Source organism: Puma concolor, chromosome C1 (genome assembly GCF_028749965.1).
Source record: "Puma concolor isolate L17-30 chromosome C1, mPumCon1.1.hap2, whole genome shotgun sequence".
NCBI lineage: Eukaryota > Metazoa > Chordata > Mammalia > Carnivora > Felidae > Puma > Puma concolor.
In genome coordinates this window covers 28,005,427-28,022,879 of record NC_141674.1, presented here as the reverse complement: position 1 = coordinate 28,022,879, position 17,453 = coordinate 28,005,427, and the positions used below count along the sequence as shown (strand labels likewise).

At 60.3% G+C, this 17,453-nt stretch overlaps 1 protein-coding gene across 3 annotated transcripts in view; it reads left to right on the top strand.

Annotated features, from left to right (window-relative positions):
- Positions 1-12,840, top strand: part of STK40 (serine/threonine kinase 40) — a 40,028-nt gene extending 27,188 nt beyond the window's left edge. For all 3 annotated transcript variants that reach the window (XM_086716479.1, XM_086716477.1, XM_086716478.1), the window contains exons 7-11: positions 4,863-4,978; positions 8,232-8,376; positions 8,521-8,640; positions 9,078-9,162; positions 10,514-12,840. In XM_086716479.1, the coding sequence (XP_086572605.1) occupies positions 4,863-4,978; positions 8,232-8,376; positions 8,521-8,640; positions 9,078-9,162; positions 10,514-10,732 (685 nt within the window). In that variant the 3' untranslated portion in view covers positions 10,733-12,840. The remainder of the gene's footprint in view (positions 1-4,862; positions 4,979-8,231; positions 8,377-8,520; positions 8,641-9,077; positions 9,163-10,513) is intronic.
- The last annotated feature ends 4,613 nt before the right edge of the window (positions 12,841-17,453 follow it).

Below are 17,453 nucleotides of genomic sequence, written 5' to 3'. Positions count from 1 at the left end.
TACAAAGGGACAAATGAGTTGAAGGAATGACAGATGAACAAAATAAGGCCTTGTCACAGGTCGGGTTCCCAGGAAAGACGCCAAGATGTGTGTTCCCGAGGGTTACTAGGAGGCGCGCTCAGGGGAGAGGGTGGGATTGGGCGGGGGGAGACATGGAGCTGTGGTACAGTCATGGCAAGGCTTCAGCCTGGAAAACTCGAGATCCAGAGGGCCCCTCAGATGTCCCACATCGAGGCAAGGGGCCAGCCTGGGCATGAGGGCTGTGGCCCGGGCGGCTTACTTTAGCTAAGGAAGCTTCCCGGGAATGAATGCATCTCAGTGGTCAGAAGTCACTACTCCCAGCAGCAGGGAGAGGGTGCTCCCCCTTGGAGGGGGTCTGGGTGGCTCACCCTAGCAGCCTCGGTCAGTCAGCGGGCAGAGGGAGATCATACAAGGCCCCTGCATCAGGCCGTCACCCCCTCAGGCGGAGGGGCCCCAGCCTTGCAGGGGCTCCGGACTTCCAGCAGGCACCACCATGACCAGGAAAGTTTAGGGCTGGGAGGGGCTCCCACCTCCCCTACTCTCCCTGGGCTGGCATCTCACCCTCGTCACCCTCTCACCTCCGTGTGTTGCAGTGGCTCGGGGGGGCTCGCAGATGGTAGGCATCAGTCTCAGAGCAGAAGTGGTGTGTGTGGCAATTTGTTCCGTGACGGGGCCACCCACCCAGGCGGGGGTCCATTGCCCCCGTGAAGCATCCAGGGCCATGGCAGTCACAGGGGAAGCTGCAGGGCGATGGGCCTCTGGGGAGGAGGCGTGGGGGTACCAGATCCTGCAGTGCCGGCCTGAGATGCCGTGGGGAGGATGCTGCGGACAGACATGGTTCCAGAGTCCCCGTGCGATGGGGCGCCGACCAGAAAGCACTGGCTGGGGGCCCATGGTGGGGGGGGGGGGGGGGGGCGGGGCGGGCAGAGACTCTGGCCGTCTGAGTCAATTCGTGAAGGATGAGTAAAGATTGCCAGCTGGAGAAAGTGAAGCAGTGAAAACCTTACCCTGTCATGCTCCACAGGGAGGAGGGAAGGGAACTGAAATTCTAGGGCTGCTCGAACCCTTGCCTGGCCAGGTGGGAGAGTTGGGGAAGCTGTGGAGGAGCCAGACGTAGGGGTCAGGCCTGGCTCAGAGCCCAGCGCCCCCTCTTAGTTACCCTGGAGACCATGGGGATTCATTTGATGGTTTGTTATTGACTGATTTGTCCGTGTATTGAGAGGCTGCTGTGGGATCAAGTGCTTCTCTGAGCTTCCATGTCCTCATCTGTGAAAGTGGAGGTGACCAAACCTCCCTGTAGAGATTGGCCTCAGATGTGGAACTGCCTAATGAGGCCGGGCCCGTCGTAAGTGCACCCCGTGCTAGACAGCCTGCGGCTCACTCCTCCCGCCCCCCGGGGAGACGAGGCCTGCTGGGTGTCGGGTGGCTGGTGGGGGCACCAGTGGCGAGTCCGGCGAGGCCCTGGCCTGCTGTGGGGTGTTGGCCCGGTCACCATCCCACTCTGGACCACAGGCTCACTGCTCACCCAGAGAGGGCACATCTTTGGACCACCTAAGTACATCTGGCTGCGGAGCCTGTGTCCTCCAGCCTTCCACACGACTGTGCACTGGCTCTAAATGAGCGTCCTGAGGGGCTTGTGGGAAGGCGCACTCGGGCTCCTGTGCCGCTAACCACAGCAGTCCTCCAGGCCTCTGTGTGTCCTTGGTGGGTCTGCTTCCCCCGTCACTTCTCCGGGCCCCCTCGCTTCTGGGAGTGTAGTCGGGAGGCCACACCTCTCTTGAATAACGACAGTACAGCTAGAGCAGCTCCTCCACATATGTGTCTGTCTGTCTGTCTGTCTGTCTGTCTGGTCTGCACGTGTGTGCGTGCCGGTGTGTGTTTTCCTCGGATTGAGGGGCGCCAGTACCCCGCTCAGAGCCTGTGTCTTGGCTGCATTGCCTTTAATCTAATGATCCTCCTCTCCTGGGTCTTGGGAAGGACAGAGGTTCTGGCCACCTCTTACCTCTCACGGGTGCTCCGGGAGGGGGCGGCGCGCCTGGTGCAGAGGGACCCACTCCGGACGCCACAGCCCGCCCTGTGCGTGTCTGCGGGCACAGCCCGCCCCTCTCGCGTGCACCCTCGCAAAGTCCAAGGCCGACCTGGAGGAGCTCCAGCCCTCGCCTGCCGTCAGGTCTGGCCCTGACACCAGCTGCAGAGGCAGGGAGCCAGGGAGCCAGGGAGCTGGAGGCCTCTGCTCTGGCAGAATGGAGCGCTCCCAGGGGAGGAAGCGGGGAGAAGTGTTTGCAAGGCAGCTGGAGTGACGAGTTCACCCTGCTTTGGAGAGAAGGCAAGGGTTGGAACCTGAAATCCCCTTTTGGGGTTATATGAGGTCTGCTGTGGGTTCTCTCTCCTTCCTCCTTTCTTTTTGGGTAAGCAAGTTGCACACCAAGTTCCTAGAAAAGGAGAAAAACACTGGTAGCCCGAAGGGTCATAACTAAAGAGTGACTCACGCAGAGCAGATCCTGCTGACGCAGAGCTGCCTCCCTTCGCTCCCGCTGCCCTCGCCCCCTCCTGCCAGGACGAGCCTGGGGGGCCTGGGGGCTCCCAGGGATGTGGGCACCTCTCACCGACTTGGGTGGTGGGGGCAGGGCAGGGGAGCATGGCCAAGCTTCGGGAGGTCTCGGAGCTGACCATGTGGCTTCCCGTGGGACAGACTCCAGACCCTCGGCAGCGTAGGCCAGCTCGGCCCTGCTGCCCGCCGCACAAGGTGTCCTCAGGCCCCACCAGCCTGGCCCACGCAGGGGACATCAAGGCCTGCGGCACAGTCACTGGGAAGCACAGCCTGCACTGCGCTCCGGGGCCTGTGGTCACAGTGTGGCTCCCCTCACCTGCCGCCTCAGATGGGGTCTTTCCCGGGGTCTCCCATGACCAGTCCCTGCCAGGCGTGCCCACCATCTGAGGAGGAAAGGATAATCCGAGCTGGCAGCTAGCACTCAGATACTAGTCACCACGCCCGGGGCTGCATGCTTTCTCTGGGACTGTCTTCTTGTCACATCCTAACACGGTCCTGGGAAGTGGGTGCTAATATTCTGTTTGACAGATGAGGAAACTGAGGTTTGCTTCATCAGAGATTAAATAACGTGCCCAAGGTCTCACAGCCAGGAAATGGCCAAGCTGGGACTGGAACTGGGGAATCTAACTCCCCAGCCCACCAGACGCTGCCCTGAGCAGTCCCCTCCCAGGGCCTTGCGCCTGAGAGATCCCCTGCAGGATGCGTTTCCAGCTGCCATCTGAGCAGAGGGGAAGAACGCAGTGCTTCCTCTCCGTGGGGGCCTTGCCGAAGCGCAGCCCCATGTTCAGGGCAGTGACGTGGGCGGTCCAGAGCTGGAGCAGTCCGCTTCTTGACGTGGTGTCCTTGGCCAGACCCTTGGCCCACACGCTCAGGCTCTAGCCGCCCCTGGGAGCCACCAGGCAGATTTCTGTGGCATCTGACAGGGCAGGCCTGTATGCAGAGCAAGAGTCGGAGGTTTCTGTTTGGAATGCAGAGGACAGACTAACCTTTGTTTTGTACCAAGCCTTTTGCCAGCAGAATTCCCCGAGATAGCTGAAGGGCCCGCACAGCCTCTTGGTCACAGCTCCCGGGGAATTCCGTGCTCGGGTCCGCACAGCCAATACCTCTGAGCCGACCCACTCTTCACCCTTGAGACTCATCTGGCAGCCTGAGGACCCCTCGGGGCTGCCCTTCCTGCCATCCTCCAGCTTCTCCGCCTAGCCACCGACATGGAGCCCTCTGTGGGGGGCGAGGCGCCCTGCCTCACTGGCCCTCCCCTGCCTACCTGCCCACCCCCACCCCCACAGCCAAGGTGTGGAGTAAGGCGTCCTCCCTGGGCCACTTGCTTTTGTGCACATTGCGAGCTTCATGAAAGGATCAGAGCCCTAAGCTCCTCTCACTCATGATTCTCAGATAGGGGGTTCTGTGGTCTTCTAGGTCAGAGGAGGGTATGAAGCACAAGACAAGGGGTGAGTTAGCTTTGATGGAACTGAAGGGAAATTCAGGGGCAGGGCACTGGTCAGGGACACATGGGTACCAACTGGTGTCAGTCCAGAGTACAGGCTCTGGAGCCAGACAGACCAAGGCCTGGATCCTGCTCTCTAGCCGTGTGACCCTGGGCCAGCCCCTTTATTACTCTGTGCCTGAACTGCATCATCTGTGAAAATGGGACAGAGAGGAAGTCTCCCTCGTAGGCTTTTATGAGGGGTGACTGCAAACAGTCCACAGCAGACACGCAAGCCAGGGCCTGCCCCTGCTGAGTACTCCAAAGCATTAGTTTTAGTACTGCCTGTGATGCTGATTGACAATGACAAGGGTGATGACCAAAGGGATCAGCAAAAGGGAACAAAGCCGGCACCATGGGTGGATTCCAGAGCCCTGCTGGACTTACTTTCCTTTGTGTATAAATGAGGGAGCTGAACTAAACCTCTGGTCGTTCCAAACCAGATGTCACGTGAGGTTGTTTTGGGAAATCTCTGAAATTGTTCCGAGTCCTAAACTGTAGCCCCCAGGCTCAGCCGGGGCAGTGGTTCCCGGGAGTACTTCTGGAGCACTCACCTGGTCAGAGCGACTCATTCCTCTGATCTCAGATGCCCAGGGGACAGCTCAGGTGGTGACAACCAAGGGCAGCTGGCTCGTGTCAGCACCCCCCGATGGCACTGCTCACACCGCCGTAGGAAGGCTGTGGGGGCCAGGGGAGCAGAAGAAGATGTGGGTGTGATTCCTTTGTTCCCTGGATGAGAGGTGGGGCAGCCAGGTGCCCGCGGGTACAGACACGGAGGTTTGTTCATTCTCTGCCCCTCTCTCCCAGGACGCATCGGATAACCATCACCAACTTCTGCCTCGGGAAGCATCTTGTGAGTGAGGGGGACCTGCTGAAGGACCAGCGGGGGAGCCCCGCCTACATCAGCCCAGATGTGCTCAGCGGTACGTGCGGTGTGCCGGGCAGCGGGCCCCGAGGCCCCCACCCAGCCGGGGTGTGCAGCAGTTGGTTCCTTCAGCCAGGCGGGTCTGTGGGCAGGCCTGCGCTAGGTGCGCTAGGTGCCGGGGCTTCGGTGGCAGTCCAGACCAGTACTGTCCCTCTGTGTGCGAAACTTGGGGCCTTATGAGAGAGGAAGATGGTGACCCTCACACCGGTGCCTGGTTAATTACTCTCTGAGATCAGTGCTTGGAAGGAATGAAACTTATTTCTGTGAGTGTGAACAATGGGTACTTGAAGGACTTTCCTGAGGAAGTGACATTGGAGCTGTGATTGGAAGGATACAGAAGCACTCGAGGGGGTGTGACTGGGCAGAGGAGCACAGAGCAAAGCTGGAGGGCCGTGTGGCTGCTGCTCCGAGAGGGAGGGGGGTGGGGCAGACCAGCAGGGCCTGAGCGAGAACATCATCCCCTATTTCAAGTGTGAAAGGCAGCCACTGAGCAGGTCTTTACCCTGTGCCACCGTGAGTTTGCATTTCAAAGACATCTTTCCCTTTGTTCTGTCCCTGCCTTAGTTGGGTTGGCTCTTCATTTGTTCCTTCCTTCCTTCCTTCCTTCCTTCTGCCCGTATTTATCAAGGGCCTACCCCATAGAAGGCCCTGTTCTAGACACTTCAGATACAACATTGAACAGGCAGACAGACATCCTGCTGCCACGGATGGTGAGCTGACTTTCTGATGGGGCTGAGACAGATAACACACAAAATGAAAAAGCCAGCTGTGTACTGACTGCCTCCTGATCGTATTGCTAAGCGCTAGGCGCTATGCCGAGCACACGACACGCATTATCTGTTTAGAGCCACACAGCTACCCCGTGAGGAAAATATTCCAAGTCCTTTTTTTACAGATGAGCAAAGGCTAGGAGAGATCAAATCTCTTGCCCAAAATCAGAGCTAATGGTAAACAGGAGAACTGAGGCTCCAGCCCAGGGCTGCCTCCTGCCCAAGCCCATGTCCGACTGGGCTTTCTTTCCTTTCCCCTGCGTCCTTTGCCACATCGCATCTCTGAACCTTAGGGAACCAAGGGCTCCACATCAGTTCCCATCCATTCCACATGGAGTTTCCGAGGTTGCCTCCGGGGCCGTCATGCCCGGCACGCACGCACGTACCCCTCCTCGTGGTGACAGAGCTGCCCCTTCCCAGGCCATCACGTCCTTGCGGGGAGCAGGCTGCCGTAACCCGCCAGAGCATTTGCAACACCTTGGAGGCCTCCCCCAGCTGAGGCCTCTGCTGCAATGCCAGGCCCCTCCCGGGCAGCGCTGCCACTCTCCAGGACCTCGGGCTTTGGGTTGGAGTCACTGTGGCCCTGCTAGAGGGATCCAGGCACCACAGGTGCACCCCAAATCCCTGGGGACCGGCCCAGCCCGGACACCCTCCTCGAGACTCCCCAGCTCATCCCTGTGGGTGGCAGAGCCAGGATGATGAACCGGGCCTGTGACGTGGGGCCTGTGACTGTGTGGGCTGGGGGCAGAAGGGGCCCCCAGAAGGGGCAAGAGGCCCTTGGCCAGGCCTGCTCAGCGATGCCAGGCTAGCATGTGCAGATACTGCCTGTAGCTGCTGGTGGCCTGTCTCTGGCCCTTCCGGATTCATGCCAGTCTTGGAGGATAAAACAGGAGCCCAGTGCTTCAGAGAGAGCCCTGGACCAGAGACCAGAGACCCGGCTTTCAGCCCCCTTCTCCTCGTGGGTTAAAGGCAGAACGCATCACCGCCTCCCCTCCCCGTGTGGTTAAGAGGATGGAGCAGGAAGATTAGTTACTTACATGTCCTGCCCTCCGGGCTCAGAGCCGAGGTCAAGGTCGGCCACTTCTCTTCTGTGTGCACAAGATCACCCAGGCTGCTCTTCGGCAGGGCCGGGGTGACACAGCCTTGGAGAAAGCGTGGCAGAGGCTCATCCCCACAAAACTGCCTGCCGCACCAGCCAGGGCAAAGAGACGCTCACTCCCCAGGTGGCCCTGTGAGGCCGGCTTCCTGTCCCATTTTGCAGACGAAGGAACAGACTAGATGAAGGAGGCCCGTGGAACAACACTTGTGTGCACAGGTGCCATAGACGCCCATTGGTTAAGCCGCTTGACCCTCAGCGGGCCTGGAGAGATCTTCAGAACCAGTATCTCCCATCCCAAAGGTGTCTGTGGCCACCCAGGCAACTTCAGGACCATCCAGGGATCCTGGATGTCCAGGAGCTGCCTGGTACCCAGGAGGTGACACTGAGGTGCCCGGCAGCATTTCTTCCATGCCCTTGGGGGGCTGAGTCACATTCTGGGGTCTGGGCTGCCGCCGAGTCAGCTGCTGTGCCAGACAGAATGCTGTCCAAGGACCAGGTGGGCGGGGAACTTTGAAAGGCCTTGGTTCTGTTTTGTTTGCGGGAACAGGTCAGGCAGTGACTGGCACGGGAGGAGCTTGAGCACAGGTGGGTGCGTGGATGGCTTGCCCCGAAAGAGGGAGGAGCAGGGCTTCTGTGGCCGGTCGTGTGGCCTTGGACAGGTGACATCCCCGTGCCTTGTTCTAGAAAAATAGAGACAATATCTAATTCATGGAGTTTGATGGAGACATAATGAAATAAAAGTGTCTCTTCCAATGTTGTTACAACGTGGATGCTCAGTTAAATGTCTGCTCCCTTCTATTTTGCAGGGACGGAAACTAGCACAGAGAGTTAACTAGATATTCATTCCTTTAGCAAAATATTTGGGTCCGTGCTAGGCACCGGGGCTCAGCGGTGAGCCAAGCAGAGAGGCGCCTGCATCTGAGAACTTACCTCCTTCTAGTGGGGAAGATGAGGGAGGGGATCCTTACAGATTGGGCTAAGTGCTTTGGGGTGAGGGGATAGTGATTGGGGTGGGATGGCTAACTGGTCCCGATCCGGGTAGCTCTTTGTTCTACGCACACTACTGGCCACCTGCTCTGTGAGCTGCTTTGCTGGGCGCCGGGGCCACAGACCCAGGCCCAGCCCCCAGGAGCTCGCAGCCTGGCAGAGCAGGGCCGGTGTGCAGGTGGGTGGCCTTCGCAAGGCCCAATGTAATCCCTTCTCTTCCGGGAGTCACTCCGAGGTGGGGCATCAGCCTGCGTGGAGGTAGAGGGGGAGAGTGACAAGGTAGAGGGGTCCCATGGGTGGGATTTCAGGCAGGTGGCTGGTAGGCTGAGGGAATCCCAGCACTTAGCTCTTCCCCGGCTGTGGGCTGAGCGTGTGCGTGTCCATGTGCCCCACAGGCCGGCCGTACCGGGGCAAGCCAAGCGACATGTGGGCCCTGGGCGTGGTGCTCTTCACCATGCTTTACGGCCAGTTCCCCTTCTACGACAGCATCCCACAGGAGCTCTTCCGCAAGATCAAGGCCGCCGAGTACACCATCCCTGAGTGAGTCCTGCTCCCTGGGGAGGGGAGGGAGGCCCAGCCCTCAGGCTTGAGGGATGGGAACAACAAAGTGAGACTTGGAGTCGTGGGTCACAGAGACCCAGCACCAGCCTGCACCGCCTGAGCCCTCTCCCTCTGCCACATCAGGGACGGGCGGGTTTCTGAGAACACCGTGTGTCTCATCCGGAAACTGCTGGTCCTTGACCCCCAGCAGCGCCTCGCCGCGGCCGATGTCCTGGAGGCCCTCAGTGCCATCATCGCATCGTGGTAAGCGGGCAGGTGCTGGGCCAGGTGGAAGGCTGGGTTCTGCCCGGCCTTAGGCACTGCCCATCCCGTTCGGAAAAGCAGCCTGAGGTTGAGCCTGCTTCTTTGCCAGACAGAGTCAGGTTTCCAGATTTTCCCCATGGGCAAGATTGGAAGTGTGCCGGCAGAACTCAGGGTCGAGCATCTCCTGCATGCCAGTTAATACCAACTGTGGGATTGGCATTATCTGACAGCCTGTGACATAGAGATGTTCCCCCATTATTGGATGAGAAAACTGAGGCTTGGGAACAGGTATTCATGTCAAGAACTTGCTGAGCTGTGATCCCCCCAGGTCTGTCTCAGAGCAGTGGGGACCTGGCCTTTCTGGGCTCTGGCCAGCGGGCCTGGGGAGCAGGGGCCAGGGCTGCCCGCGGCCAGCCCGACTCGTCTGTCCCCTGCAGGCAGTCCTTGTCATCTCTGAGCGGGCCTTTGCAAGTGGTTCCTGACATCGACGACCAGATGAGCAATGCAGACAGCTCCCAGGAGGTGAGTCGGGAAGGCCAGATGGGCCATTACCCAGTCCCAAGGGACCAGCGTCCCGGGAGGACAGGCATGGCCGGGGCAGAGATGGCAGCTCCCGGCAGGCCATAAGGCCGCCGTGGCCTCAGCCTCATCCTTTGACGTAGGAAAAGGACACTTAGGTCCTCGGTCTGAGCTGCCTGGGGCCTGCCTTGCATCCGGCTCGGTTGGCAGCCGTGCAAGAGCGCTGTGGGGCAGTGGAGGTGGGGGCCCCGCCTGGCCCTCTCAGCTTCCTCTTGCTGCCCAAGCCCTGGCCCTGCTGTGTGCTGGCCCTTTAAACAGCCACATTTCTCTGCCTCTGACTCACAGAGTCTCTCTCTCTCTCAGCCTTTCTGCTCTTCCCTTTCCAGATGATTCATTTTCTCCCAGTTTTCTCTCATTTCCTGCTCCCTGCACTGGAGAAAGTGCCGGGCCTGGAGGGGGCAGAAACCAGGGCCCTAGACAACCGCTGGCAGGTGATCTTAGGGTGCCCCCTGGAGGGCAGGGCTCAGTGAGCCCTGGGAGGGCTGCCGTAAGGCCCCTCCCCCCCCCAACCGCAGGAGGAGCCTCCTGGGACAGCACGGGAGCCCACTGACCCTTGAGGAGAGAGTCGCAGGCCCTGCCCCGCCTAGGTGCCACCGCCCCCACTGCATTCCAGTGGGTCCTTCCCACAGGCCCGGGCGGCCCCGTGTCCTTATCCTCCTTTCACAAAAGAGGAAACTGAGGTTCAGAGAGGTGAACTAATCTTCCCAGTCACACAGCTCAGAAGTAGTGGAGCTGAGACTTGACCCCAAGTTCCAGTCCAGAGCCCTGCCCTCCCCGTGTGATGACCAGCATGGGGACAGACCACTTCGGTTTGCTACTGTCTGCCTGGGTGCTCCAGGCTCACCCAGGTGGTGAGCCCCCAGCCCCAGACCCCTCTTAGCACTTGACTTGTATGGGCCCCCCGCCCCCCCCCCCCCGGCCTCTCGAGACCGCCTCTGAGGGGGGACTCCTGCCTCTCTTCACAGCTGAGGAAGGTAATGCGACCTCTCCCAAGGTCAGTGGGTTAGGATCGGGGTGGGGGTGGGGGGGAATCTGGCTCACACCCCAGCCCTGTGCTTCAGCTGGGGCGACCCCCAGGACGGCCAGCAGGCTAGGTCCAGGCTGGGTGGAGGGCTTCGGGGACCCAAACTGCGGGCCACCCGGCCAGACGCGGTCCAAGGGGCTGCTGCCTGGGGAGGGCAGCCTTTGGAGCTGAGTCACCTAACACAGGCTCCCTGCTCTTCTCTCCCCCTCCACCTCTCTCTCTCTCTCTCTCTCTCTCTCTCTCTCTGTGTGTCTCTGTCTCTGCCCGAAGGCGAAGGTGACCGAGGAGTGCTCCCAGTATGAGTTTGAGAACTACATGCGGCAGCAGCTGCTGCTGGCCGAGGAGAAGAGCTCCGTACACGAGGCCCGGAGCTGGGTGCCCAAGCGGCAGTTCGGCAGCGTGCCCCCCGTGCGGCGGCTGGGCCACGACGCGCAGCCCATGAACCCCTTGGACGCGGCCATCCTGGCGCAGCGCTACCTGCGCAAGTAGCCCCCTCGGGCAGGGCGCCAGCACCACCCGCCAACCTCTTCCCGGCCCCCCGGCAGGCGGCCCGAACTCTCTCCCAGGCCGCGGCGGGGACGGGGCAGGGACAGCGCAGGTCACACAGGGGGTCAGCAGAGGTACCACGAAGCTACCTTGGGAATGATTGCTTGATTGTTTGGTTTTTTAATCTGAGAAGCCTAGATAACTAATCTGCTTTTAATCATGACGTTTTAATCTACCTCTGGCTCTTTAACCATGCTGTCTCTGGACTGAGTGAGAGGGAGGAGGAGGGAGCCCGCCCACCGCCCAGCGGCCCGGCCGGGGCGGCTGTCCCCCCACAGACAAATAAGCTGAAGGCGCAGCTCGCTGCTGGCTCCCAAAACGAACGCCCACTCCCCACCGCCCTCCCCGGCCCCCCCACCCCCAGTCTGTTTCCATCCCTCCCCTTCTGACCCCGGGCCCCTCAGTCCAAGCTTTGGAAAACCTTCACCTCATCTTAAGCAGAATTCAGATATATTTATTTTTGTACTGAAACCAACTTCTCTCCCATCTCTAGGTGGCTCTGCCCATGGCCACTGCCCGCCCCCCCCCCCCCACCTGGCTGGACAGCAGGGAGTCCACCGCCCACAGATGGGCCCCCTCCTCATCCCCCAGGCTCAGAAGCCCCTTCTTGCCGGCCCCTCCACCTCCAGCCCACCGGTCCCTCCTGTTTCTGGTGATGGGGAGGCCTTTCTAGACTTGGTTCTCTTTCTCCCATCTCAGTAGCTTCTCTGAGGTGCTGTACACCCTCGCGTTAACCCTGGTTTCCTTCTGCACCCCTCACCGTGGTACCGAGGTGACGTTGACAGATGTGAAAGGGGTGCCTGGTGGGCGGGCGGGGAGGGGCGTGCCGGGCTGGCCGTGGACAGACGGGCCCTGCCCGCACGCCCTCTTGCTCCCCACACCCCTCTGTGTTCGCGGAGCGGTGGGGACATCTCCCCTCCTGTTCTTCCCCCATAACGGATGGGGTGTCTCTCCCAGCAGACCCTGGCCAGGCCCCTTCATGTGGGCCGTGGGGCTTGTGGGGAGAGCTGCAGGGCCTGGGGGGTCTGCCTGGCTTGAGAACAGGCCTGTTGCCCTTTTTGAGCCGAGATTTTGAAGTGGATGCCCGTCTTGCCAGAACACTGTTCTCACCAGAATGCCCTTCCCTCCCGCTCGCCCTCACTGGACTTGGCCTCGCCCAGGGCCAAGCAAAGACCCCTCCTCTGGCCTACCCCCTCCAGGCACCCCCGGAAAGGCTGAGTGTGCACTTCCAGGCAGCCCTGGGCCCCTCAGGTCCTTCCTGTCTGTTCTTGTTCCCCAATGGGGAGGTGACCGCGGCCTGTGTGACCTTGTTTCCCAGAGTGTGAGCCGCCCCCCCCCCAAAAGCTGACTCACTGTGAGTGACTTGGGCAAGTTCCCAAACCTCCTTGTGCCTCAGTTTCCCCATCTGGAAAAAATGGGGCCACCTCTTGCCAGCAGTAGCAGGGCCGCCCATGCCCCTTCCTCCCCATGCCCCCATCCCAGCACTTGGGCGCCTCATGCCTCTGCCTCAGTGGGTCTGTGGGAGCCCGCCTGAGCCCAGCACTTACTCCCCCTGAGCACGAAGCCCTGCCTCTATCGGCTGGCCAGCGGCTGAGAGCCAGGGCGTTGTGCTGCAGGGGCAGGGGATGTCCTCTTTTCTATATTTATTTCAAAAAGTCTCCCAAGGGAGCAGAAATGCAGTCTGGCCTAGGGCTCCCAGCCCCTGGGACTGTCCTCCTGTGAGGGTCTCAGCCGGGACCCTGCCCAGACCCTCCGGGCCTTCTGGCCACGTGCTGGCTCTCCCCTCCTCTTCAAAGCAATACCCTCCGGGTCTGCAGGGCCTTATCAGACCGGCTGGGCCTCCGGGTCAGCCCACGTGTCTGATTGGGTTTGTGTCAAAGCAAACAGGAGGAGGCTGGGCCGGCCCTCACTGGGCGTCACACAAGGGGAGGTCCTGTCATAAAGACAGAAAACAAAACAGAAAAAGTCACAAAAAAGTTTGTATAAAGACATATTTTTGTACTACACGGGGACTCTTCCTGCATGTCAGCAATAAAACTTCCTGACCTGGAGCCGGTGTGGCCTGTACTGTCTGCTGTTCTTGCCCTTCTCACCTGTGTGTCTGTGCTCCCGGCCCCCCTCCCCCCCCCCAGCCAGGCAGCGCGGGCTTCCTGCAGCTCTGCCCCCCCCCCCCCAACCCAGGACAGCACCCCTACCCCCAGTCGCCCAACCAGCGCCACCACCTGGATGGGGGACCGGAACTCCCCAGGCGGTCTGCGACCCACTAGTGCGCACCCCCACCCAGTGCCCCAGGGGGCTCTCCCTGCTTGGCCTGCTCAGGACCGGTGCAGGCAGGAGGCAGCCCGGAGCGGCCGCGGCTCACAGAGTAGTGATGTGGGAGCAACCATCTGGGGTCGGGGGGACCTGGCCAGCCAGACTGCCCATGCGCCCACAGGCCCATCCAGGGCAACTGCGGTAAGAAGAGCCAGGCAGGCCTTTTCCTGCACTGCCCTCCCCCCTTGCTCCCTTCCATAGGAAGCCACGGGGCTTCCTTCCTTCCTTCTTTCCTTCCTTCCTTTGTCTGAATTTAGACTTTGCGGATGGAGCACAGAGCGGTGACGCTGGAGGTAGGCCGGCCCCTCCCTCGGCACACCACAGTGCCCCGGAAGACGCATTTCTATGTTGGGGAACCCGCACACAAGAGGAGCAGAGCTCCACGCCGAGGAGCCCCCTCCCAGTCAAGCATCCACACGGCAAGAGTGAGAAGGCCCTGGGTCTCTACAGGTACTCAGAGCCGCCTCCAGCCCCTCGCCCCTACCCTCCACCACGCCCACCCGGCAGCCAAGTGGCTCCCACCTCCCTGGTCACTCCCAAGTCTACACACATTTCCCCCGTCTCACCTGACCCACAACTTGGCTGTCGAGCTGTCCGGATGCTCGGCCAGAAGGCACGCCCGCCCCCAGCGCGCCATTGCCGCACTCTGGCTCTGCCGGCGGCCGCGCTTGAGCCTCGTCCCCATGTCCCCCTCCTTTCTGTCCCCCCACCTGATCAGCCTCAGTTCCGTGAACAGGTGTCTCCTGCGCACACGCATGGATCAGGCTTTCCACTCACCGACACAGGCAGGGACTCTGTTTTGCTGACTAGCGTGTCCCCCGCACCTAGAACTGGCTTGGCGTGCAGCTCGCGCACCAGAACTGTTGGTTCGTTGATCTAAACTTATCAGATGGCTCCTCCGTTTTTATTGTGAGCCCTGGAAGCCACAGAAGGGGAAGGTACCAGAAAGGTTGGCGGGGGGTGGGGGGGTGGCGATCAACAGCCTCCTCTGCTCCTGAGAAGTCCAACAAGAACTGAGAAGTTTCTATCAGCTTTAGCTACCTCGCGGTCTCCAGCGTATCAGGGAAGGCAGACTGGAGCTGCCCAGCTCTCTGAGGTGGGGAAAGGAGGGAATGGAGTCTCGGTGGCTCAGTTGCTCAGGTTCCAAAACCAGCCTTGCCTTGACTTCTTGCCCCTCCTGCAGTGCTAACCCACTGCTAATCCTGTCACCAGCCAGGCAGAATCTGACCACTTCTCCCAGCCCCTCCTGTTGCTTCCTGCTCTCCCCGCTCCCACCCTGCCCCTACAACAGCCCAAGGGCCACACGGCAGCCAGAATGAGCCTTTGGGAAGTCCGATTTTGTCCCCCTCCTGCTGACACCTCTGATGGCTTCCATCCCATGCAGGATAACATCCAGATGTCTGTCTGTGTCTTAGCTCCACACCACAGGGCTCTACGCCTGGCCTCCCTCTAACTTGTGGGCCCCCCACCCCTCCTCACTCCCTGTGCCAGCCACACTGGGCTCCTTGCTGATCCCAAAGGACGGTTCCACCTCAGGGCCTTTGTATAGGCTATTACTTCTGGAAGCCTCTTGCCCCAGATACTTACATGGCCCCTTCCCTGGCTTCCCTCTGTTCAAAATGTCACCTCCTCAGAGAGGCTGTCCCTGAACATGTGGCCTTCTCTAACCCCTCACCCTGCTCTGTGTTTCTCCACTGGGCTTCTCACAGCCTCGTATCAGATCCTATATCGGATTATTAGTTATATCTGTCTTCCCTCCTCAAACGCTGAGCTCCATGAGGGCAGGACTCCTTGCTGTGCATCTGTGTGGCGGCGAGGGAGTTGGGGGGAGCTTATCAGAATGACAGGGGTGCTGCTGGCATTTGGGGGGGGATACGGAGACAGCCCCACAAGGCAGGCAGATTCCACATCCTGCACATGAGTGAAAAGTTGTTTACAATGACCAGAGCCAAGAATCTAACTCCCTCTTATACATAAACACAAAGGACTGGCAGACACATAACATACACTGAATCTTCTGGGAACGCAACCCCTGTGTAAAAGTGGAGGAAATCGGTACTCGGTCTTGTTCAGAACTTTACCAAGAGCCCTTCACTGTTTCCGTGACACCACCGCAATGTCCCAGTGCCTCAGAGCTGTCACCTGCCCGGCAATTGACCCTGTCACAAACGCAGATCATTACCTTTGGTTTATATTACGTTGTATTTTTAATTAGATGTGGAGGTGGGTATATTAGCCATAAGTTTCGTTTCAGGGGCATAAAAGCAGCAACATAAAATATGGTGAAAAGGCGGCTTTGGGCCTGACTGGGTGGAGAACCGTGACCTAAAACCGCCCCGTGGAAGGCTGGTTGGGAGCTTGGGCTCCGAAGTTCACGTCCAGACCCCACCCCTGACAGCCACATGACCACACACACGTGCTTGACCTGAGCCTCACTTTCCTCCTCTGTACAATGGGAATCATGCTACAAACTACACACGGTTACCGGGGGATCTGAAGGTGAACGTGCACATAGCACTTCGCCAAGTACCAGCTACCGGGAGGGCACTCGTACCCATAACTGTTACTGTTCATTGTGCAAACTCCACTGTGCCCTCTGCCCAGCAGCTGTCCCAGGGCTAAAGGGTGTTCAGAGGGCTGGGCAGGTTTGAGGAAGCCATTGGTTGGTCACCTTCTCTCCTCCATCTGAGACCTAATCAGCTCCTGAACCCCCTCAGTGGGGAGGCCCCACTGTCAGGAATAGAGCTGCTGAGGCCAATCCCCAGCTCGGCCACTGGGGAAGGGGGCAGGGTCGTGTCTCGCGTGGGGCTTTGAAAACGCCAGCCCCCCTGAGATCCCTCCCAGAGGTCTGTTTCTCTCAGTCCCCTGACCTCCCATCAAGACCTGTCTTGGGGCGCCTGGGTGGCTCGGTCAGTTAAGCATCCGACTCTCGATTTCAGTCGGCTCAGGTTATGATCTCACAGATCCGGGAACTCGAGCCCCGTGTCAGGCTCTGTGCTAACAGTGAGGAGCCTGCAAGGGATTCTCTCTCTCCCCCTCTCTCTGCCCCTTCTGTGTGCACACACGTGCCCTCTCTTTCTCTCTCAAAATAAACATGAAAAAAAAAAAAGACCTGTCTTTCCTGTGTTTCATCTTAGGATCACTGTGCCTCCCAAGGTGACAAATTTCAAGTGTCACAGGCTAACAGGAAAGCGGAGAGGCAGCCCGCAAGCGGGCAGGGGGGCAGGCCTCAGGTCAGAGGCCGGCAGACAGGGCGGAAAGTCAGGTGGACCGACGGGAGGCACGCCAGGCCGTGATACATGCGCAGAGACCCGGGCAGCACAACAGGAAAGCAGGCAGCTGGGCAGACCCGCGGCCAGGCTGGCGGGCAGCGCGAGGCAGGCCGAAAAGCAGATAGGCAGGTGGCCAGGAGGGCATGAGGGCTGTGGGGATGGATGGCCTTTGGGCACATCCCCCGGGGCTGCCCCGAGCAGCCCTCAGCCGCTTTTGAACCTTTCCAGGGCCAGGCTGCTGCTTCTCCCACCCAGCCGAGCCTGGCCACACGCAACCCCCGCCTAGGGAAGGCAGCGCTCTGGGCCCAGGAACCGGCTCAACCCCCACTCTGCTCCAGCCTGGCCACCTGCTTCCCCAGGGCCGAGTCATGCCTGACCCACTCCAAACACACAAGTCACACACCAGTCCAGCTACAGACACCTGTGTCTGCAGGGAGCAATCCCCAGAGGTCCGCATAGCACGCTCACGGCTTAACACAAGCGTATCCAGATCCGATGCCGCCCTCATAGGTCCGGCGGGGGGGGGGGGGGGGGGAACACGCACGTGGAGCCCCACGAAGACACAGGTGCAAAGGGAGGCACAATCGGAGGCACAGCATCCTCAAGGGGGGTCGCGGAAGCACCGCCGCAGCACGCGCCACTGTTCGCTCGGGTGGGAGGCATTCCGCAGCTCGCTGCACCCGTGGAAACCCACCGGTACCACAGCCAGTGGCTAGATTCTGGCCTCACCCTCGCCTCTCCGCTCAGTGTGGCATGGCCGCCCTTGTCCTCGTGCGGGCCGACTCCTCCTCCCACCTCACCCGTCTCTCGCCGACTCCTCCACGAGAGCCCTCGAGGTTGCGGCATCCGAGCTCAGGCTTCGGCGGCTTACTCCTCCCTCCCGGCCCCAGAGGTGATCCCACCCGCTCCCGGAGTGTCCAATCCATCTTAGGTGTTGAGGGCCCTCAACTGCGCGTCCCGCCCAGACCCCTGGCGGCTTCCCCCGTCTGCCACCTCCCCTGGGTATGTGGGGGACATCGCGTATCTAACAATCTAGCCTAAAGCTCTGCCCCCAAACCTGCTCCACACAGAAGCGCCCT